At 36.2% G+C, this 23,720-nt stretch overlaps 3 protein-coding genes across 7 annotated transcripts; 1 reads left to right on the forward strand and 2 right to left on the reverse strand.

The window, feature by feature from the left end:
- The first annotated feature begins 1,302 nt into the window (after positions 1-1,302).
- Positions 1,303-11,518, forward strand: map3k14a (mitogen-activated protein kinase kinase kinase 14a). 3 transcript variants are annotated; one of them, XM_055021601.1, is made up of 17 exons: positions 3,721-3,875; positions 4,002-4,074; positions 5,174-5,455; positions 5,533-5,608; positions 5,697-5,892; positions 6,410-6,793; positions 6,868-7,002; positions 7,103-7,232; positions 7,491-7,619; positions 8,411-8,515; positions 8,606-8,763; positions 8,854-9,004; positions 9,461-9,772; positions 9,863-9,972; positions 10,257-10,386; positions 10,473-10,573; positions 10,652-11,518. In XM_055021601.1, the coding sequence occupies exons 3-17, from the start codon at positions 5,188-5,190 to the stop codon at positions 10,868-10,870; spliced, it is 2,604 nt and encodes an 867-aa protein (XP_054877576.1). In that variant the 5' UTR covers positions 3,721-3,875; positions 4,002-4,074; positions 5,174-5,187; the 3' UTR covers positions 10,871-11,518. The 3 variants fall into 3 exon arrangements, with proteins under 3 accessions (XP_054877575.1, XP_054877576.1, XP_054877574.1); XM_055021600.1 differs by lacking the exons at positions 3,721-3,875; positions 4,002-4,074 and adding an exon at positions 1,303-1,363; XM_055021599.1 differs by lacking the exon at positions 4,002-4,074.
- Positions 11,519-12,590: 1,072 nt separating this feature from the next.
- Positions 12,591-18,062, reverse strand: LOC129352556 (apoptosis regulator BAX-like). Of its 2 annotated transcripts, XM_055021603.1 has the most exons (6): positions 18,029-18,062; positions 17,376-17,424; positions 14,660-14,815; positions 14,428-14,563; positions 14,230-14,334; positions 12,591-13,946 (listed from the first exon to the last, which is right to left on the reverse strand). In XM_055021603.1, the coding sequence occupies exons 1-6, from the start codon at positions 18,054-18,056 to the stop codon at positions 13,848-13,850; spliced, it is 573 nt and encodes a 190-aa protein (XP_054877578.1). In that variant the 5' UTR covers positions 18,057-18,062; the 3' UTR covers positions 12,591-13,847. The 2 variants fall into 2 exon arrangements, with proteins under 2 accessions (XP_054877578.1, XP_054877579.1); XM_055021604.1 differs by lacking the exons at positions 17,376-17,424; positions 18,029-18,062 and having other exon boundaries at positions 14,428-14,582; positions 14,660-14,742.
- Positions 18,063-19,813: 1,751 nt separating this feature from the next.
- LOC129352487 (apoptosis regulator BAX-like) lies at positions 19,814-23,716 on the reverse strand. 2 transcript variants are annotated; one of them, XM_055021507.1, is made up of 6 exons: positions 23,634-23,716; positions 23,253-23,301; positions 22,284-22,436; positions 22,026-22,161; positions 21,700-21,804; positions 19,814-21,607 (listed from the first exon to the last, which is right to left on the reverse strand). In XM_055021507.1, exons 1-6 carry the CDS (start codon positions 23,680-23,682, stop codon positions 21,500-21,502), a joined length of 600 nt encoding a protein of 199 aa, XP_054877482.1. In that variant the 5' UTR covers positions 23,683-23,716; the 3' UTR covers positions 19,814-21,499. The 2 variants fall into 2 exon arrangements, with proteins under 2 accessions (XP_054877482.1, XP_054877483.1); XM_055021508.1 differs by lacking the exon at positions 21,700-21,804.
- Between the last annotated feature and the right edge of the window lie 4 nt (positions 23,717-23,720).

The following is a 23,720-nucleotide window of genomic DNA, read 5'->3' on the forward strand; positions in this document are numbered from 1 at the left end:
TAAAAGTAAAAAGCCATCCAGAAATAACAAAATTAATAAAGAATAAAAAATGTATTTCTTCAGACTACTTGAGTGCTGTGCAGAACTTCAGATGTAAATTTCAAAATCATCATATCTGTAATTTACTTAAATTCCAGGTGCTATAAATGTGCTGAACATATAAATCTTAACTAGGTCTCAAATCAAATAAATATAAATCATCTGTAATTGGTACTTGACATATTTCATAACAAAGTAGATATGTAGGCTCAACTCCCAGTAACAAGCATGAGAGAATTATTGTCAATAGAAAATATCACACTTTACGTATTGCAATAACAATAAGATAGTTGTGTAGACTACATTTCAAAAGACAATTGTGGTATGTTTGCCCACATAGCTCACGAACATGATTGTCAACACTTGACCATCCCTCAGTTTAGTCTTCTGTAAATGAGAAAACCAAGCAAACATGAGATGGAGGCAGTTTGAAATCTACAGATGTCATGGTTTAATGTCGGTCCCAGAGACGTCTGAAAATTTACTGATTATTTATTTATTTATTTATTTAAGTTTATGGGGACAGATATATAAACACAAATCGTTCTTAACACAGTTCTTTCAGATTCCTGAAGAAGCTTAACAAAATCAATTATAATCATGAGTCCATACATTTGTGTACATAATGCCTCCATCTTGTGTCAAATCAGTGCTATTACATATAATAGTTTTCTTTTTTGATTTTCTCTATATTTATGTATTGTCACTGCAGCACCGATGCAGTCATTGATTGCAAAAATATTGTTAAAACAATCAACTCTAAATACAAGAAGTATTATATTAATACTTTGAGACAAGATGTTTGTTCAAAAAAAGGATAAACCCGAGCCCCTCTTTTACCTGGTAATGCATTTACATTGGGAGTAAAAGGTACAGGAATCATTAAGGATGCTTGCAGGTTTTGAAAAACTTCCCAAGATGTTCGAATCTTATTAAAATATCTTTTGACTGTAGAAATTTCACTGGAACATGAAATGACCATCTATCTCATGGCGTCACAAGCTCGACTTTAGCTTGAAACTGCCAAAATGTATGGTCCCTAAAACAGGTAAAGAGGCTTTACTTTCAAATTAAAAGGTTAAAAGTTAATTAGAAAAACATGTACCTGTATTATCAATCCACAAGCCAAAAAGAAAAACACTTAACTAATGCATTTCTCTAATTTTAGAGAAATTAGTTTGGTAACGATGAATTTAAAGCTATTAAATACAAATGAGGATATATAGACACTTTTACTTTGAAAATTCAAGAGGAAGCTTTTTTTTCAAAGCGGGAGCTCTATGCGGAGGGTTCCTTAAGGCCGACGCCTTTAACGTTGGTAACGGTGAGTTAATTAACCTTTTTTTCTCTACAGTTCAGTAACTTATCCGTGTTATCATCTCTCCGACTTTTGTTTTTATTGTTGTCCTATGTTGGCACTATGTTCTTTTCTAATATATGACTTTACGACAAATATCTAAAACTACAGTGGCTAAAGATGTTTTGTAAAATGGCGGAGAGACGGCAAGAAGGAAGTTATGGTTTTCAATATACGTACACGGCATGCATATAAGATATTGCCTAAATAAAGGTATCATTTTCGTTAATTGCTCAAGCTTTTAAAGTTATACTATTATGTGGAAAAATATCGCTGTGTAAGCTCCATAACGTTTGATAGCCTCACGCCCATCAAGCGGATGTTTCTGATTAAACAGCTGCTGTCCTCCTCCCTGAGCTGCGCGCAGTTTGTTGAAGCTTTCAATTCTGACGAGAATAATACAGATGGAAAACGTTAGAAGTGCTATAGGAAATGATGAATTTATAAATGTTGATATTAATATGAGTACATGAAGGTTATTTTGAAATATTTGAAACTCTTTATGTCTTGTTTTTTCACGAATGCTGTATTTGCTACATAGCTCACGTAAAACTAAATATGTGCACGTCTTTTCTTTAAATGATAATGACATATGCCTAACTCCTAACGTCAAATTTTTTCTTTTGAGGTATTCTATTTTATTTTTGCTGTTTTCTAATTTTTTATGTATTTCCAAGAATTTTTAAATATAAGTAATTATTCTTAAACCTGCATTCTTCCAGAGTTCATGAGACCCATTAACTTTACTGTGATTCTAAATAGGACAACTCAATCTTATTTATAGAACTGTGGATTATTGCTGTATTGTTTTAGTTTGTTAAGTTAAAATAAAAAAGTAGTCTGCAAATACAAACTTGTAATTACATAGCTTCAGACTATGTAATTACAAGTGACTAGAAGTGTTATAATAGAACAAGATGATTTCTTGAAGATTGCAGATACAGGTACCTGTAATTAATACATTTTATGAGAAAATGAAATGTTTTATATTTGACACTGTAATGACAGTATGGTATAAAAAAATGGAGATCCTTTGCCTTCTCTTAGTGCTAATTGGAAAGAACCAATCAGAGCCAGGAGGAGGGCCTGAGTGCTGTCAATCACCTCCTATCCCTTGCTTTCTGTTATGCTCAGGCAAGTTAGCACAGCTACCACTAATGGTGGATAAATGGTTTTCCTGTCATGTATTTTTTTTTCTCAGCCATAAGCACATTGAGCAACATGTACGTGAGGTTGATTGACAGTGCTAAATCTTCATAAGAAGCACTTATGTTACTTTAGATACAAATGCATTCGAAAGAAAAGGAAACAGAAATACTTTCAAGGACTTCCAATTGTGATAAAATAGGGAAAAAAAGCCATAGTGAAATAGAAAAACAGTAAAGACAAAACAAAGAGAGAAGTGATTTACAGAGTATTAGCTGGTTGGTGGCTTATAGCATGCATTTTGACTCTTTATGTTTTCACTTTGCAATCCCTAAAATCCTTACAGATATACCAGAAACAGATCATAATTTTATGAAAAGGCAATGTCAAGAAACTTTAGAAGTTTTCTATATTGCGGGATTGTTTCTTATCAGTGCATCATGCAACTCAAAATAATTTTTTTTTGGTACGTGGCGTGCAGCCGAGCCTAGCGGTATTGTGAATTTCCTGTGTGCTGTAGTGGTTTTGAAGTGAGTAAGTTGTTTTGCTGCTTAAAAGGAAAGAAAGTGAGATTGTGTCAGATCGATAAAAGCAGACAGCTCATATCCTCACTCCAAATTGCCTGAAAAGGATACATAGAATTAAAGTCAAATATCTCAATGTCATGTTTTTTTTTCCAGAATAGAGACTTTATTGTTGTTTACACATAACGCAAAATGTTAGTGGTGAGGCATGACAAGTCGCATATTCAGTAGCTGCAACTTCAGGTTACGTGAAAGGTCAAAAATCTCTTCACATTTCAGGATGTCAATGATGAGTCAGAAACTCATCCCAACTAATGAGTCAGATGCAGATGTGACATTTATACAGTGCTCTGTATTTACTTAGCAAACAACTTGTTTGTCCTAACTCTGCTTTTTGTTAAAACTTAGTATTTTACTTTGTAATTGTAATGTATGCTTATTTTCTGTGTGATTTTAAAATCTTAAATAATGACCACTATGAATAGACGAAAGCTGGCATTTGGCTTATGGCACAGTTCATTCTTCACCAGAGCTGTTATCAAACATGTTGACCTGTAATCCTTTGTCATTGGAGGATAGATGGAGCTGTATCGGAGTAACGAGGAGAAGGAGGGGGGAATATGAGGAACTGTAGAGCATTTCCCATAAGTCATGTTACCCAGCTCCTCCCATTATTGGCTGGCTGCCAGCATCAAACAGTGCTGGGCAGGAGACGCAGCAAAGGCTGAGCTTTGAGAAAACCATGAAGGATAAGAAAGGCAAACAAAGCAGTTAGTTAACGCCATTGAAGTTTTGCTGACCAGAGAGAGGTTAGTACATGTATGTAGCACTCTGCTTCGTGGATACTGAGAGGAGTTGTTTTTGTAGTTGTGTTCATTACTTCTTTTTTTTTTTTTTCAATTTCCTTTCTGTGTCATCGGGGTGTGGTGGTGCAGCGATGGTATACGGAAGTAGCATTTTAACCGCATTGTTCTAAAAGATCTTGCAGTGCATGAAGTGGCAGCAAAGGTAATACTCAAAATGTAGTCACTGAATTGAAGTTGGGCTTCAGAGTTTTGTTGGAATGTTGGGTAGTTTAGTTGTAGCCATGTGTTTGTGCTGTTTCATGTGTCCTGATGAAATTCTAAAAATATCAAATATGTAGGTGGTTCTGTTTGTTTGAATCAAGATTTTAGTGTTAATCCTTTTGATCAGAAAATGCTATGATGCAACAAGCTGCAACTGTGCCTCCTCAGCTCATTTTCAGCAGGGCTCTGATGAACATCCTTGGTTCAAATGTATGTTTTACATTCCTACACATTCAGCTTAAGTCTTTGTTAGTAATTTATCTTTGCTGTATCTTACCTAATGTGCTTCATTTGACTGAAAATGAGCGCTTGATTTTAATGAAACTGTTGCAACTGTCAAAACAAGGTCAGGGTTTAGTTTCCTGTATCGTCTACCCACTGCAGAGTTTCAGTTCAACTTGATTTTCAAGTTAAACATTTGAGCTTGGACTGCACAGTCCAATATGTTGACCTTTAGATGAGCTATAAAAGATGTTTGCCCAGTTGCTGACGTGAGACACCTTTGCTCTTTTGTCTCAACAGTTTTATGAGATTTTATGCTTCATTGCAGCTGCTGGCTCATTTAAGAAGTTGTTTTTGTTCTTAAACTAAATAGTAGGAGCTGATTAAAAACAGTTAAATGGTCAAATTAAAAATATATTGATTTGATTGTTCCTTTCTTTTTATAAAATTTTTATGAAACTGACCTAATTAAATGTTCTACAACATTTTAAAGACATTGGTATTTGTATTGGAATTACATATTTATGGTGGCAGAAAGCATGTAAAAGTATAGAAATACTGCAAGTCAATTTTGTGGCCCTGAGATCAGAAGTCACTTTTTGTATGAAAAATTATTTCCAGTCCAATTTACAATAATTAAAGCATTAAATTTGTCAAACTGGAAACTACATTTGTTTTTAGAAGAGTTCTCTCCACAAAATAAACCTTAGGTTATCAAAAAGGTCTAGACAATATAATGAGTGTATTAATCTATCTTTACATTTTAAGAAGTTTATTTATGTCCAAAACTAACTTGACTTATTGCTCTTTCTTTCCAGATCTATCAGATGAAATGGCGGTGAGGCAGAGGCTTTTCAATTCAACCGCTCCATTCTCTGGTTCCCCCAAAACCGAGCTGAAGGGGTCATATCCGCCCAGCTCCTGCAAAGAGCAGGAGGCGGAAGAGGAGGAAGATGATGGGAAGGACAGCAAACTGAGCTACATGCAAGAAACAGGATGGATTCCAAGTCCACAGATGAAAAAAGTCCTGACACATGGAACTGCCGAGCAAGTGGGGGAAATGCCAATCAAGACCTCTACCATCATTGCTCAAGCTGAATGTAAATATTTTGGCTTATTTACTAGGAAATAATGTTTCTACTGACTCAGCACTATTTAACACCAACATTTTCTTTAGGTGAAACTCAGGATTCCCAGGAATTTAGTCCCTCTTGTTCTGAAAGATATGTCCCCTTCCCAAATTGTTTGACCAGGTATCTCATTAAGTTTCACTGCTCTCCTTAAAGTTATCCTCTTGCATTTATGTATTGAAATTAATGAAAATATCCCGAATTTGCTCAGCCTTTTCTCAGAACACAACCATGTAGCATGCCCAACTTCAGCCTTGTTCCAAAAGCCACATGCCACACAGGGAAAGAGTCAAAGAAGGCAAAAAAGCAAAGGAAAGAGAAAAAAGCAGGGGAAGGGGAAGGAGAAGCAGCGTCGGAGACATCGAACGCTCTCCGGAGTCCCTGAACAAGAGAGTGGCCTGATCCAGGTGGGATGTTTCTCTGTTTTTAACCAGACACTTATTTATTAGCATAGCACTTCTGATATTAACTGGATGTAGACTGTATAAGACAAAATAAGACGCTCTTGTGCCATCAGTGTTAACTGATCACTGTAACCTTTAATTAGGTCTTATTTAAAGAAAGCAAGAATTCATTATAATTGCATAATATAGATTTCATAATGTAGATATATGCAAGCACTTTGCACGTTTTATGTTACTAAATAGGTTCAATAGGTTTACACTTCCTGCTTTCAGTAGGATAGTTATCAAGCTTGTAAAAAATTTTAATTCTTGGTTGTTTGTATGGTGTATTTTCCACACTGGAAGGGATTTGAAAGGATGAATTGTCAAATTTTCTGGAAGTCATAATTCCAGCCTTTTAATATCCTCAATCCTGAACATTGACTTGCTTGTCCTTGAATTTTCAACCTCTAAGCATGTAAACATTATTATTTGGCATGTAAACATGATTATTTGACCAAGTGTTGGTTATCTTCTGTAGGAGGAATTCTCTGGAGGACTAAGCAGCTTTAGTACATCTCGCTGCAGCAGCGTTGAAAGCCTTGTGGAGCAAGAGTGTGGCAATCCTTTCTACAACAGACAGATCTACCTGACTGGCTCAAGTTGTGCTCCTCTGAACTGGCCGCACCCAGACTTTAACCTCTCCAGCTTCCCGCCAAATGAGCAGGACAACAGCTCAGATTCCTTCAGCAGTGTGGGAGACTGCTCTCTCGCCCTTGCGGGTCTCAGATACGTAGTCAGCCAGGCAGACCCTTGCTACGCGCGGCCATTTTTCAAAGATGTGGAGAGCGAAGCTAGGGAGAATGAAGATGAGCTTTCAACAGCTGATTCAGAGTGCAATGAGGGACTCATCTTCAACAGTGATGTATGTTAGGTTCTTTCTTTTACATTTTTCAGAAGTTGTTCATGTAAAATTAACGTGTGTCCTTTTCTTTAAAGAAAATCCAACCTGTGGACTTTGAATATAAGGAGGGGAGGGAGTACATCCTCTCACATTTTATCAAAGAAGGTTCCTACGGTGAGGTTCACAGTGCTCAGGATGTCAACACAGGACACAGATTTGCAGCCAAAAAGGTGAACTACCTTTTTTTGCCAACATTTTTGTCCTCACTGTCTGATTTTAAACACTGACATGGAGGATTTCATTCTGTATCTCCATATTGTTTTAACACAGATTGCCCTGAAGAAATTCAGCAGTGAGGAGGTGGGTGCGTGGAGTACCCTCCGATCTCCTCGTATCACTGAGCTCTTTGGAGTAGTCAGAGAGGGACCAAATGTTGTCCTTTTAATGGAGGAAAAATCAGGTAAACAAGCTTTGCTTTTTTTTTTCTTTTTACAAAAGACATTTTCTTGAGAGTAAAGTAGAGATAGTTGGAGTTCAACTGTACTCAACTAGAATATAATTTGTATCAGGTTGTATGGTCATTTAATGCATTGCATTAAATGACTATACAACTATACAATGCTCCTTCAGCTCCTGCTTTTCAAACTCAACAAATCTTTATTAGAAAACTTTAAACTTTATAATCTAGCTTTGACTCAAGATTTTATCTGTTGTCCAGGCTCCCTGGGTCAGCTGATAATGAAGCGTGGCCGACTGCCAGAGGATTTAAGTCTTCACTACCAGTCTCAGGTTTTAGCAGCCCTGGAATACCTAATAAAGAAGAAAGTGGCACATTTGGATATTAAAGGTGTGTATTTGAACAAGTCTCATCTGAATTATGCTAAAACTAAAATGTTAATAACTCTTAATGAACTTAAATACTATCTTTACTTCTTGCACTCTTTAAATCAGATGATTGATATTGGTATGTTGACAATTTAATTTGAACACTCTCTTTATAGTATGTAGTGGAAAATGTATAGAGAAAGTAAGAAACATTTTGACTTAGTTTTCCTCTGAAGAATTTGTATCTTTGTTTAGTTGTTTGTGTGGAACATGAGTGTCATAGTTACAGTCTAGATTTGATCTTGAGGCACCTGTGTGCTGCTGACGGGCTGGGAATTTCCCACAGTGTGAGTCACAGCCACTTCAGTAACAGCGCATGTGCAGACAAGAAAGAAAAGAACTAAGCAGAACAGGCATGGGGGGATGGGCGGAGGAGCAGGAAGCAGTCAGCGAGACAAGTTGGGTAAAAAAAAAAAGTACAAGTATAGAAAGCGAGACAAGTAGCGAGTGCAAGTATAGAAAGAAGGTAGAATAAAAGGAGGAAACAGAAAAACAGAAGGAGAACTCTAAAGGAGGAAGTGCAACAACCGAAGTACAGCAGAAAAAAAAAACATGTTTTATTTTGAAGCTTAGGCGCCACCTGGTGTTCAGGATACTTTAAAAGAAATAACAGTAATTGCAGTTATTGCAATTTTGATTCCACATTCAAGAGCTGATTTTAGATTTTGCACTGCCAACTGTTTCCTTCAGAGGCTGTAAGTTTGGACTATTTTATCCAAAACAAAGATTAATGTCTCTGCTTGGTTCTCACAGCTGACAATGTGTTGCTGTCAGAAGATGGGAGAGACACTTTCCTGTGTGACTTTGGACATGCAGAGAAACTCGACAACCAGGGCCAGAGCCTCAGTACTTCCAGAGGTGAGCATGGTGAAGCTTTAGCTAACCAGCTTTGTAATATGTAACTGAACTAATCATGTGTGTATTTACCGTTTTTCTTCTTTAAATCAGATCTGAAGGGAACAGAGACCCACATGGCACCTGAAATTGTAAAAGGAGAACACCGTGGAGCTAAAGCAGATGTGTGGAGCAGCTGCTGCATGTTGCTCCACATGCTGAACGGGTGTCAGCCATGGACAAGATACTACACCTGCAGACTGTACCTGAAGGTGCTGCTCACAGTCACACAGACAATAATGCTATTTATCTGGTTATTCATATCAAAGTTTAACGAAATTTTTCTTTTCTAATGTACACAGATTGCAAATGAGCCTCCACCGGTAAGCGAGATCCCATCTGACTGCAGCCCTCTCACGGCTGAAGTTTTAAAGGCTGGACTCCAGAAGGATCCAGTCAAGAGATCATCAGCATCTCAGCTCAAAGAAAAAACCGATAGAGCACTAAAAGAAGGTGAAGTAATTATTTATTTAGTGTACTTTATTTCCTGCTAGCTGTGTTTAAGCCATTTAGGTGACACTAGTTTCCTCCTGTGGTCAAAAATCCTACTGATAGAAATCCAATAACCTTATAGTTTATGAGATCCCTTTGATTGGAAATAAACATAACTGACATAGCTCTTAAATGCCCAACTTAAGTACTTGAGCCATATGATTCAGGTGTTGGAGAAGGAACATCTCCAACATTGGAATAAAAGCTTTCATCTAATAAAAGATTAGTCTGCACAATGCCATTCTTAGCCACTTCAACAGTGTTTTCCACAATGTTTGGAACTTAGGAGAATGAAACCTAACTAAATTTGTTTATTACTCCTATGTTGTACATGTGTCATAATTTAAGCTTATATCTAATCTCCAAGTAGGTAATTGGAGAGTTTACTAAGTGATGTGATATTTTTTTTCACTGCAGTTGGCGGATTAACCAGTTCAGTCCAGGGACCCTACACAGAACCTCTATATGTTCCAAACAAACCACCTGATGACCTGCGCCCCGTTTATACCAGTGGTGAGTTTGAGGATGAGGAGGACAAGAAGTCTGCAGATAAAATAATTAAGGACCTAAGAACAAAAATCAAAGCTCCTGAGAAAGACTTGGAGACCAGCCTCAATGAGCCAAAACGGGAGTCATGGAACGCTCCACAGATGCTCATCCCTGAGCCAAACTTCAAGAGAAACAAGATCACCACTGTTCCTGAACTTGAGCTTCGCAAACTGGAGCGAGGTGAATTTTTATCCTGTGATATGGTTGTTGTCATGTGTCTTATTCCATTATCTAATCTCTGTTCCTGCTCCTCTGCTCTCTTGTTTTCAGACTTCTACCTGAGCAGTCTGTCGCAGCTTCCTTCTGCCGAGATGCAGGAGCAGCTTCTGTCTTGTATTAATAGTGACCATTATTGCACCTGGGAACTATGGGACAAAAAGGTAATTGAAATTAGAGAAATCCACATTGTCCAAATTTAACATCAGTTAATAAAATAATAAACACCTTTTCTGCTAACTAAAATAGTGTTAGTAATGTCTTGTGTGCACTTTTAAAACCTCTAAGCAGCCATGAAAATGTGACTTACTCTCAGTTCAACTTTAATAAATAGTAACTTCTGACAGAAAAGGTTTAATGTAGCCTTTCCAGACACTTAGAAATGAATAGTGTTACATTTTGTAGGTTTCAACTATCTATTTAACTGAATGACGTTTATTCCTTCCAGGACTCTGGTCGCTGGTCTCTGAGCCCCGGAGATGAATACAGCTCTGGTTTCTTCTCCTACAACAGCCAACCAGATGGTCAGGTCTTCAGTTTAGATTTGCTTGGTCAAACACCACCTTGCTGCTTTGAAGGTGAGATAAAACCCAGAAGCATCTCTTTCCTCCAAGTCATCCTATTGTACAAAAGGAAACATGTCGGCATTTTGTTTTTGGTTCAGGGGTGGATGTCTGCATCAGAGACTTCAGCCTGAAAAAAATTCAGATCAGAGAGAAACGTCGGGTGAAAGTTGGCCACATCGCCACTGGCATCAGTGATCAGGTTAGATTGGGCAGCTCTCACACATTTCAGTGTGTCAAAAAAGTGAAAGAGAGTGCTAAATATTTGTTTCTGTTCTAGATTTCAGAGCGGGTGTTCACCCTGGAGATGCAGAACGGCCAGCAGATCAGTCACGACGAGGAGGTGCTGGAGTCTGGTCTGGAACTCCGCTGTGTTCCTGCTCCAGACTTCAGCTCCACTTGGAGGTGGAGGATCAAGGACGGAGTGTTGGAGACAAGCAAGAATCCTCACCTCTGTTCTACCACTGAAATGCAGCTGATTCACTCTGTCTTGAAATAATATGATCTTCACCATTCATTGCGGTTTTAATCAATGTTTTCAAAATAGTAAATGTTTTAACAAAAATGTCTCATATTTCAATTGGTTTTATTGGTGCGTTGTTTTGTAGCATTGTCTCTTATGATGTTTGTATTTTGCTTTTTGTTACATGTACTTGGAGGCAACAAAAACGCCTAATTATGTGCAATGTGTCAACATTTGTTTTCATTTTTAAAGCCATCTTCTGGCTCCATCCCTTTGGGTATTACGTCAGTTCAATATTATTGTTTACAATGAAAAAAAGGTTCAACATCATGTGAAAGTTTAGGTGCACTTAGTGTAAAAAGACAAACATGTTCTTAAATATCTTTTTTGTTTGTTTGTTTTCCTGAAAAATTGGTACTGTCAGAGCTGTTTTATCTTCTTAATTGTCAATTATAACCTTGACATGTATGGCTACATCTCAGAAAATGGTTAAAAATTTAAATGTTTTAGTTGGTCATTCCAGAAAGTGATACTCATTAATTTCACACTGAAATATTCCAAGCCTTCATTTCTTATTTTGCTAATTATGGATTACCGATAATAAAAATTCAAAATTCTATGTTGGAATATTTAAGTATTACATAAGGTAAAAAAAAATATCTTAAAAATAAATGTTTTTAAATATTTGGACTCCTTTTTTTCATGAATTACCTCATCAATGTAGCGTGGCATGGAGGGGATCAGACTGTAGTTCTGCTGAGGTTTAATGGAAGCTCAGGTTGGTTTGCATCTCTAATTCCTATTGAAAATGTTGACCATGTGTTTTTGTACTCACTTGCCATGGTGACATGACAAGAAAAATGTCAGACTTGGCTTATCTTGAATAAGAGTAATCAAGTGTGAATAAAATATTAATCAAAAATAATGCCAGCTTCCCCTAAAGCGGCAAATAAAAAATATATTTAAATTCAGCTGAACATAAGCCATTGCAATACTTTTAGCTGAGGTTTCATTTTGGGCTCAAAATAAATTTTAATCTGTACCACCAGATGGCAGCACTTCACCATTTGAAGAATGCAGCTAAATTCAAACTCGCTTCAGACCGCATCGCGATTGAAGACCGTTTCCGCCTTTCTGATGAAAAAAAATTATAATGAGACACTATTGAGATATTATCTTATTTGATTTTTTTTAAATCAGCGGTGCATTGCTGCTGGTAGAGTACCATTTTTGACTGGAAAAAAAAGGTTGCCATATTTGGTTAAATCACAAAATATGATTATATTTGATATCAACGTTTCAGGTAGAAGTAATTGTAACATACCGACATGTTTAAAAATGAACAAATGTTTTTCAGAAAGTTTAGGACATTGTTTGTGACTGTGCTAAATTTATAAAGGACATCTTAACAATAAAAGGTGAAGTTTCCAGTAGTGAACATATCCCCAACAAATTAATTCATGCCTTCACTGCTGGTATGAATGAAAATACCAGCAGTGAAGGCACTTGTATGTGCTTCCTTGTATGTGCATACAGAAAATAGGACCTGCCTTGAACCCTTTGTAGTGCTGCAGGTTTCGCTGCAAATGCTTTTTCCGCTAATTGTAATAAAGCAGTTTCTGAGGACATGCAAGTAGAAATATTAAGAATATTCACCAGCATTATATCACCAAACTTCTCTAAAAATGTCAACATTCTACGTGATGTAGCTATTTCATAACTCTTTATCTAAACAACATACACAAGTAGCCACAGGAAGAGTTTAAAAGATTTATTTTCCTTATCACAACATAACAAGTCACTGCAAAAAAGTTTTCAGAGGACCTGGAGACAATTTCCGCCCATACAAAAATGATAGTAAAGGTGAAAACTTATATCAAAGTGATTTCATCGTAAAAAAGCAAACATCAAGGCACTGATGAACAAGGAAAATGTATAAAAAGCCTTGAGCTGCATGATGTTGCAGCAGTTTGAATAACTGTCGCAAAAATACAGTACTCTGAACGTATCAAAAGTGAGGTAAGCAGCCCACTGCTTTCTGTGTATGCAGCACAACTTCTTTCATAGGTCAAAGCAACAGCTGACTCACGACACATGGCTCTTTTATAAAACAGATTGTTTTTTGTTTTTTTTGTATTAAAGGAGTCACAGTTGCAGTGGTATTCCACACACCCAAAACAGCAATGATTTAAGTTTATCCAAGAATTTTCAGTAATAATTCGGTAAGATTGTGTTTCTTTTAAAGAATAAGATGAATATTTTCTAAATGTAAACAAACTGAACACAACCAACTGATTAGACAACCCTTCGTTAGTCCCTGAAATAGTTAGACATTTTGAATTTCTGGTTTTACCAGGAGAAAAAAATAACTGGGCTTGTTTGAATCTAATGCTTAAACTCCGTGGCAGACTTGCAATTTTTAGTTAATCCATTACTTGTTTAAAAAATGTCATTATCTTGACTCAACGTGACCATCTAATATGTCCATAGCCGCCAGTTTCTTTGAAGATTTCCGTCAGGGGACTACTACTCACAATAACATATGAATGGGGATTGGCTAGCATACAGACATGATGATGATGATGACAAAAAAAGAAAGTTAAGAAAGAAAGAGCACTACAACTAAAATAACAGAGAACCCACTCCATCCAGCTGACTTTTAGTTTTAGGGTAATAAACAGAGTGCAGTGACTTTGTACCAAGTAAAAAATAAATTATTTAAAGTTCCTTCTTTGTTCAAGTCTGAATCCTCCCTATCTTTCTGATTTTGTGCATCAGGCACATCTCTCCTCCTCAGCATCTTAACGATCATGGGTACAACAACGCTGCCAGTCCAGCTCTCAGTTACATAGGAATTGTGGTTGTCCATGTACAAGTTCCTCTAGATCAACTTTTTTTTTTTTTAACTCTGCCGTGACTTGTTTCCGTTGGCCCTTTGATCATCTTGTTTCTGCTTCTGTTCCTTCAGTTGTAGATCTTCCCATCTTTCTCCTCCCTGCTCCTAGAGTGGCTTTCACATCTTGCGCATGACTAAAACAGTGGTAAGAACACCAGCCAGGAAAACGCCCAACGTCTGCCAAGTGGGCGTGCCGAAGTAGGAACGAATTCCCTCCTAAAAAAAAAAAAAACAGTTTAAACCACAAAAATTATTTACACTATATTTTGGTCACTGTAACACACTATCAATATTTTGTCAAGTTAGGAGCTCCCTTAGGGCCTGCAAACTTTTATTGCATGTAGGTAAAACACTAAGAACAATCTTAGAATTGCACAAATTCTACACCTTTTCCTAAAATGACATCACGAGAAGCTACTTTTACTCTTAGGATTCTTGGTGAGTTTTACACAGTATTGTTCGTAATCATGATCAGAAGAAGTACTTAATGATTCCTTACCCAGCCACCTTGCTCTCTTATCCAGTTGATCACATGATCCCGGAGGTAGTCTATTGTCCAGTTAATTATTGTTCTGATGATATCAGGAATTTTGGTTACAAGAGCCTAGAAAATGGATGGAGGAAAAGAAAAAAATAATTGTATCATTCAGTAATAATCCCATAATGTGCAGAGGAACAATAGAGGAGTTTCACATACTTTTATGACGAGTCGACAAGCGAAGTAAAAGAGCGCAACCACTCGGCCCCAGTTGAATCTACCATCAGAAAAGATCTGATAGGCAACTTTCATGAAGACGTCTTTTGATGGGCTCAGGGCGGAGTCGTCTATCATCCTAGAGAAAACATTATTTTCTGAGTTGATTTATGAGTGACGGGACCTACAGACAGAATAAACATTTACAAGTTTTGAATTTAGAGCGTTAATCTACTTTTGCAGCTCCATGTTTCCATCCAGCTCATCTCCAATCTGCTGAAGGCACAGAGCGAGCTTCTTGTGGTTTTCACACAGCTCCTGTGCGCCAAGCTGCTCTCTGGTCACTACAGCATCACCGCCTACGTGCCGCTGAATCCGCTCGTAAATGAAGCTACTCGGGCAAAACAGAAAAATGTTTGATCTGCAGTCCCAGACCCGTTGACAGAATTTATAACACAATAATATATTATAAAGCCACTAAAATAAAATAAAAAGCAGTTTGATCAGCAGTGGCTCTAAGGCAACAGGCTATGTACAAGACAGGTAGAATGACTTTAAAATGATCTCCCACCCAAATAAACCACTATAGACCTTGAAAAACAATGCTTCAGGTCCAGATGTCAAAAGAAGCTAAAAAGTTGGTCTAAAACTGAAAGAGTACAGTGTCAAGAATCTACAAGTGTTTGTTAATTTACACCGACTTCAGTCCTAAATAAAATCCAGCATTAAAAGGTCAATCATATTGGGCGTCTGCTAGCACCCAATGTCTGGTGGCACATTTTACACTATTTTGAAGAATAAAAAGAACTTGCCACATATTGACTTCCTATTAGAGAATAATATAAAAGTATACATCAGAACTCAGTGCAAATTAATCACACTTATGAATATAATTACAGCAGTTTTATTAAAGTACGATGAAACTGTAATTAGACTAATGTTTAAAATTTTTGTTATTGTTATTTATTAATTATGCTAAGAGACTAATTAGATTCACCTGTCTGAACACTCTGTACCCAGCATTCATGTTATTGTTTGTTTTTTTTCTTGAGAAGCTGTTACCAGTTTCATGAACCTTAGGGTGTGTTTTAAGCAGTGTTCTACACATAACTCAGGCGTGAATTGAAATGTTTGCGTCTGTTCTGCCAGTAAAACGAATGTCCATGTGAGGGATTTATCCCCTCCCTAACAGGTGATGGTTTTTGTACTTCCTATATTCCAATTTATCTCGTAAATGTATTACTTTTGTTTGGAGGAAGCAACTTGCTTTATTTAATATTTTGTTTGAATAATTTTCCTCTTCTCTTTGAGGTCACCTGGTCATGTGTTGCGCTTCTATCACCTGAAGAACATCTCCAGGATTAGAGGACTAATGTCTCAGTCAGATCTAGAGAAACTCATTCACGCGTTTATCTTTAGTCGCATTGATTATTGTAACAGCGTCTTCACAGGCCTGACCAACAAATCAATCAAAGAGCTGCAGCTGATCCAGAACGCTGCTGCTCGCGTTCTCACTAAAACCAGGAAGATAGAGACATTACAGCAGTTTTAAAGTCCTTCCACTGGCTCCCTGTAGCTCAAAGAATAGATTTTAAAATACTGTTGTTAGTGTACAAATCACTGAACGGTGTAGCACCACAATACATCAAAGATCTGCTGTTGTTGTATCAACCTTCCAGACCTCTCAGGTCTTCCGGTTCTGGTCTGCTCTGCATCTCCAGAACCAGAACCAGAACCTGAGAGGAGAAGCAGCTTTCAGCATCTATGCACCAAAAATTTGGAACAAACTTCCAGAAAACTGTAAAACAGCAGAAACCCTGACTTCTTTTAAATCGCAATTAAAAACACACCTGTTTAGAATTGTTTTTGAAATGTAATATGTAACAATGTATTGTCTATTATGTGTTGCATGACTTTGTGTTCTTGTGCTTATGATGTAAAGCACTTTGAAATGCCTTGCTGAAATGTGCTATACAAATACAATTTGATTGATTGATTGATTTGTTGCCATGGAAGCACGCCCATGAGCAGTGCTGACAAGGACCTGGTGTTTTCAATCAACCTCACTGTTTCAGAGGGCAGAAAGATGGTTTTGGATTTTGTTTGGGCCCAGGTTGTTTTCGTTTTGAAGTTAGTTGTAATGCAAATATTTTTTTTTCGGAATATAGTTTAGTAGAATTTTTTTTTTTTTTTTTTTTGTAAATGTAAATGTTGACTCCACCCCTTAATTAGTGTTGGTGGGAGCCAATGCTTTAAAGATTGAATACATGTCATGAAATGTTTGAAATATCGCATAACGAAAAACAAATTTAGAGCTCTACAATTTTTGGATCCTATTTGATTTTTTTCATACAGTCCATATATGATGCCGTCTTAAAAACATTTTTGTCCTTAAGACACTCAGTAACACCAGTTGTGAGACCCGTGTTGAAGTATGCTGTGGAAATGTATCAGGTATGTCTGGAGAGACATAGAAAATAGCTTAGCGTCTCCTAATAAAATAATCTTTAATACTTCTGTGTATATTCTTCTGCTGTATTTGACTAAAGTAGAAAGAGTTTCAGACAAAAAGCCTCATTATTTTGGGTGACCAATGTTCATAGTAAAAAAAAAACAAACCCCGAGAAGTTAATATCACCCAGATTTGTCAAGCAAACGGACCGAAAAATAAATATTTGAGTTGCTTCATGATAAGAAACACTGAATACCATCAAGTCAGTATGGTTGAGTTGAGGACCGTAGCATCTCTACATGGTGGACCTGCTCTACCAACTGAGCCATCCAGGACCCGGATTAATGGTATTATCAACTTGAAGACAGTAATACAAGCCACCATAATTTGCAACAGGACAAATGATTAAACTGAAGAAAAAAAAATACAATTCGTAATAATCACATCTACTTCCAGTGTCATAGGAGAAAACGAAAAGTCAGAAGCAACGTAAACTTACTCCTTCAACAACACAGCTCCAACTTCCACAATATGATCAGATGAATTTCCTGAGAAACAAAGATCAGGATGAGTCACATCATTCAAATGTTGATACACCAGCGCCAAAGCGAAACTCATTATATCAATCCCAAATAAACCACCCGCGTCAGCCCTCTCAACGGCTTGTTTACTCCTACTATTAATTATTGTTTTTTAATCTATGCTTCTAAATAAATATTTCAGATGAGACTTCCAGAGCACCATAGCATCACGTTAAACCCCAGGAGTCAGGCTTAGCTAAACAATTTCAACATTTTCTTTTTAAATTCAAAATATTCTAGCTTCCTGTTGAATATTACTGGGTTTTAGGCGTGAATAGAGGAATACAAAGGAATATCCATGTACCAATGTTTTGACGTTAGTCTCTAAAAAACACATAAAGCCCTACAGCATCAGTGCTAAGACGTAGCGATTTTGCTAAGCTAATATCAGTTCAGGCAACGGTATTTTTTTGTTTTTTTTGTTTTGTTTTTTTGCGACAGTCCGATAAACTTGGAACAAAAAAATCCTAAGTAAACTGCTAATCTGGAAGGTCTTCTACACCTACAAAACATTTAGAAACACTGTCACAGCGTACATAAATAAAAAAACATTGTAGATGCCAGCCAATACCTTGATCACCTCCACCTCCTTCTGCCATTTTGCTCGTCTGCCTCCCCGGCTCTGACTTCCGCACAGTCATGTGACCACATCTTTCTTTCCATTTTTTTTCTTTTTTTCTCCTCCGCTTCTCCTTGATGCTGATGTGAACATGTTGCACAGAGCTGAAGGTTTATGAGGTTAGTCACTCTGTCGCGATCATCTAAACAATAGCTGCTACAAACACAAACACAATGTTTTCGTGCGAAATGACTCATCTGTATCACAACTAACAATGTTTATGGCCAAACAAGTACAACTTTTATTCTGAAACGTATTTATCACAAGTTTTAACCATATGAAATATAATCTACAACAACAACAACAGTTGCAGTGTCCACACCCTTGCTGTTGAACCACAATTTGACTCAACATTTAATTTCTTTGTTTGGTACCAACATGCTGCCAACCATAGAAAACCAGATTAACCAGACATAAACTGTACTGGTATGATTTATTTTGTGGTTATTGTCTTCTCTCTCTTTTTTAAATTTTTTTTATATTTATATCATTCAGTTGCAGCCAAGGATTGCTAAGAGGTTCAAAATTGATGTTATGCATGGTGAGAAAGGTTTTCTGTTTTACTTCAATATGCCATGAATTATTGAGATTAGTCAGAGGTCATACTTAGGGGAACATGTAGCATTATGAGTTTAAAGTGTACTGTATAGAAGATTATCTAAATGTGACAGTCTGATTGGATCTTATTAGAAATTGAACTGAATTTGTACTGAGCTGAATGCTTATTTGACCAATTCATAGTGTCATAATTCAGCTCTATCGAAAGAAAACTGAGTCGATCTGAAGACATGTGTTGAATATAATCATGAAAGGAATATTTAATAAAGTCTTTTTTTTTAATTGAGGTGAAAGGTTATTTTTAAGCCATTTCGTCATTTTTACCAAATCATTCAATGCGTAAATACATTTAAATGAATAAGGATATGAGATATTTTAATTGTATTTGATAATTGTCCTGTTTTTTTTATTTGTTAAAGTATTATGCTTTATTTTCTTGTAGAAGGTTGCCCACATTTATTTTCCTTTATTTGACAGCATTCTCAACATTGTGAGGCCACTTTTAAAAGCAGATGTTATCTTATAGTTAAAATAATTCCAGAAGGCTGGTGTCAAAACAGTAACTTGAGATGGTTAATTGTGTTTTCATTTCTTCCCGTCCGTGCCTAAAAACTTGATAAGATCGCTCTTTCCAGTCTGTCGCACCTGAAGCAAACTTCTTTTCTTCTTAGGTTGTATGAAAGTCTGGAGTAACTTGAGAAGCTAAAGGTATTATTAAAACATTTTCCTTACAATCCAGCAAAATTAAGAAAACTACACTTCCTTCAATTTAAGCCCAATGTAAAATCAGGTGATTTTTCCATATAGAAAAGGTGAAATTTACCACAAAATGCTGGCTTCCATTTTACAAAAACAGCACATTGGAGTCAAGAGTAAACCTTAGCTGAAACACTTGATTAAGATTTGAAATCTTGAAAAAGATAAGAAGTTCAGTGATAGATTCAGTTCAATGTATACATGTAATAATAATAAAAACAGTTTGAGTCTTTAAAAGAAGCTTTCACATTCTTTTGCCCAATTTATAGAATCTTTTTCCCCTTAAAATTGAGTATTTGAAATAATCAAATGAGCACTTGAATAATCTGGAATTAATGTTGAATCAATGCAAAAAGTTAAAGCAACCTTAAAAAGGTTTAGGAATTACAGAATCAAAGTGATGGATGCACATGACAAAAGGAGTATTTAAAAAGGAGGCATTTATTTCTTGCATTTCAACTTATGATGTGAATTTGAGGCATTTTTTAGCCTTACAAACAGAAATTGTTGAAACCTTGGAAAATAACTGTTCTTATAAAAAAACAGAAGGCACTGGCTATATAACATTACAACAGTTGTATTAGTCAAATATAAAGTGCTCAGAACTTGTCAAAAATAAAGTTGAACATATACCAGAAGTTTAACACAACTTCTTTCAATGGCCACATTAAATATCAGTCCATGACACTCAAAAATACAAGATGAACAAACCCCAATATCCCAAAAATCTAATGAATACATGTACACAACAATGCATGAAAACTCAAGGTGATGATTGCAGGTCATTTAATTAAAGCAGATGCTTTAAAAATATGTTTTAAATTTTGAAATACAGCTCATCAAAGTTCATACTGAGAGCACTTTAGCTGAGCGCATGATGTATAATATGGCACATTCGAACATTAATCTAGGTTCTACAAATTGGTTTTCAGACATTTTTTATTTCAACAAACAGTGCTTCACATGGTCCTAACTAAATTTTAGTATTGTAGATGTGTTGTCAGAAACTGTCCTTCATACAACCTATTAAAATGGACAAATAAATAAGGGTGTTAGAAGATAACATCTTTCAAGAGTAATATATTTATATAATGAGCCAAATGCTTAACTCACAGACTCACAAGGTGTAATTGACAACACATTTCAAATAAAGTGTCCACAAACTTTGAAGTGGATAGCACTGCCTGTTCCATAAAATATGAACTGACAATATGTTGGGTAGGGATAGTTTCTGAAACAAAAATATTCTAGCTACTAGAAAAATTTAGTAAGTACCAAAAGTCCAATTAAATGTAAATACATTTTCAACATGTTATGCCATCTACTGAAACTCTGCTTTTTCAACTAAAAATTATTAAGTTCACTTTCATCGCCCTTTAACTCTAAAATCCTCTCCATCCCTCTGATTTTGTGCATGTAAACAGGAACACTTCTAGTCCAACTCACAATCGAATGGGCGATAAGGAATCCTTCCCTGCATACAAGTTCCTCTTGTTTGACTTGACTTGCAGACGCCCATTATCTTCTCATTCAACTGTTGGGCAACACTTTATTTGATGGGTTGTGAATAAGACTGTCTCGACACCGTCATAAACATGACATAACACTTGTGATGAACATAAGTAAGTCTTCATAAATATTTAGGACCATCATAACGCGTCATTCAGTAAATCATGACACTTTTAGTACAAAGTTGACATCAATCAAAATGTCTTTGTCATGACAACTTGACATTAACCAAGAAATCGAGATCTGACATAAATTTGTTGTAAAAGTATTTCTGATTAAACTTTTAAAAATTATGTAGCTTTATGTTATTAAAGCTAGAGTTTAATCAGTAATTATTTTATAACAAATTTATGTCAGATCATGATTTCTTAGTTAACGTCAAGTTGTTATAATGAAGACAAAGTTGAATAAAGTCAACTTTGTATCAGAAGTGTCATGATTTACCAAATTATACTTTATGACAAGTCATAAATATTCATGAAGACTTACTCATGTTCATGACAGGCGTTATGTCATGTTTATGACGGTGTCATGACAGTCTTATTCACGACCCGTCAAATAAGGTGTTGCCAACTGTTGAATAGTTCTTCTGTTTGCGCCTCACGCACGTCTTGCATTGTGGATGATGAAAATGGTGGTGAGAACACCAGCCAGAAAAATTGCCACCGTTTGCCATGTGGGAGCGCCGATGTAGGAATAAATCCCCTCCTGAAAATATACATATGAATATTACTAACTTTCTTTTTATTAACAACCAGTTAGCAATGCTCTCAAACATGATTTGTTAGTGAGTTTCTTACCCAGCCACCTTGATTTCTTATCCAATTGACAACCTTATTCTGGAAATAATCTATGGTCCAGTTGATTATGTTTTTTATCACGTCATAAACTTTGTCTTCATATGCCTAGTACGGATGTGTGGAAAGTGTTTAATTGAATTTATTTATTTCATTTTAATTGAATAAACTTGTTACCTATTAGAACACAAGTTAAACTTGGTTTCTAAAATAAGAATGATCAAATACTTCAAAAATTAAAAAACTCAAAGTTGACCAAATATAAATACTTTTAACACTAATGTGTAAGACTGCAATAATTCCCTAAAAAGAACAAGTGCTTCACTTACTTTCAAAACGTATAGGCAGGTAAAGGAAAACACTATAACCACCCTGCCCCAGTTGATTTCACCATCTGAAAAGATCCCGATGACAACTTTTATGTAGTTGTCCATTGAGGGACGTATTGTTTGATCTCCCACTGCGCTATGGGAGGAAAAATCCATATTTGGTTAAGAAAAAGACAAGTCATTCTACAACTTATGGTTTTCAAAATCCACTTTTGAGCTTAAATTAGAGCTACCACCCTACCAGAAAGGCAAGCTCACCGTTGTACTTCTCCATCCACTTGATCTCCAATAGCCTGGAGACCCTCAGAGATTTTTTGCATCTGTGGGGTACATGGCTGTTGTGCATTCAGTACTTTCCGAATCCTTTCAGCATCACCCAGTGAACGTCTTTCGATCCGCTTCCAGATGAAACTAAGAAGAGGATGAGATGAGTGTAGAACAGGCAAACAGAATGAGACTTATTGCAGAGAAAGCAGCTTGTTTGTGAAGCTGTTCTAAATAATTAAAGTAGCTGTGTACAATCATTTCATATATTTATAGCACCAGGATAACAATATTGTTGATCTGGGCTTATGGTTTATTAGAATCTGTTCAATAATCACATTTTAAAAAAAATGTTAACAGCATCAAGCCCACTGCCTTCCTCATTACAAATTCCAATGCAGTTTTTCTTTGCTTGGATCTTCATACATTTGTGTAACAAGTTTTGCTCCCCTAAACTTGTTACACTATTCATTTTCAAAAGTACTGATACAAAGAGCGGTTTAAAGAAAAAAAGCTAATTAGACTTTTTATACCATTTCTTGATGTCAAACAAAACAGAAAAAATGTATCTAATAATTTTCATTTACTGAGGCTATGGACCCACAGCAACACCTACAGTACAGTGTAAAGAAAAGTCCCAGCTTAATGAGGGAAAAAAATGTCCTCCTAGTAGTCTCCTTCATCAGCCGAAGGTGCCAATCTGTCTGCCTCGCAATGACAGACATTTCTGGAATTGGAAACTGAAAGTCTAAACTGATCTGACGAGAGAGAAGGTACCATCTGACTGTAAATGGCACTAAATGAAAAATGATAACATCAAACTTAAGGGAACACAACCGACAGAGAAATGATTTAATAACTGTAATATTTTTTGGTAAGACGTAATTTGAAACACTAGCACTTCGATTCTGCATATCTATTTCTTTTTTATGTAATCATGCAAAGGTCTGTCGTGGTACTTACTCCTTTAACAACACAATCAGCTGTTTCACTATGGCATCTTTAAAAGATCCTAAAAGACAAGAATCAGACAAGAGTTACAACATCAAAATGACGATATGGCTGAATCAAACTCATAATTAAGTTGAAAATTAAATTATTAATTAATTTCATAAATGTGTCTTGATTTGTTTAGACCCCCTTAGCGTGAAGCGGAACACCCGCGTGCGGTTTTTCCATTGTATTGTGAGGGTTAAGAGGTTTTAATTTTAGTATCATACTCATTTCAAAAGTTGCCCGCAACTCCCGTAGGCTACATAAACCGCTAAACATAATAAGGTTATCGGAAATATATCACACCGCTAAGAATGTTTGTTACAAGTTGTATTTTCGAATAACCTGTACCTTCAGTGTCTCCTTCTCCTCCCGAAGCCATGGTGTTTTTTTCTGACATTCCGCATACAAGTTTGACCTTTTCATTTACTTGCCAAG

Source organism: Poeciliopsis prolifica, unplaced genomic scaffold (genome assembly GCF_027474105.1).
Source record: "Poeciliopsis prolifica strain line A6 unplaced genomic scaffold, Auburn_PproV2 SCAFFOLD077, whole genome shotgun sequence".
Taxonomy (NCBI): Eukaryota; Metazoa; Chordata; class Actinopteri; order Cyprinodontiformes; family Poeciliidae; genus Poeciliopsis; species Poeciliopsis prolifica.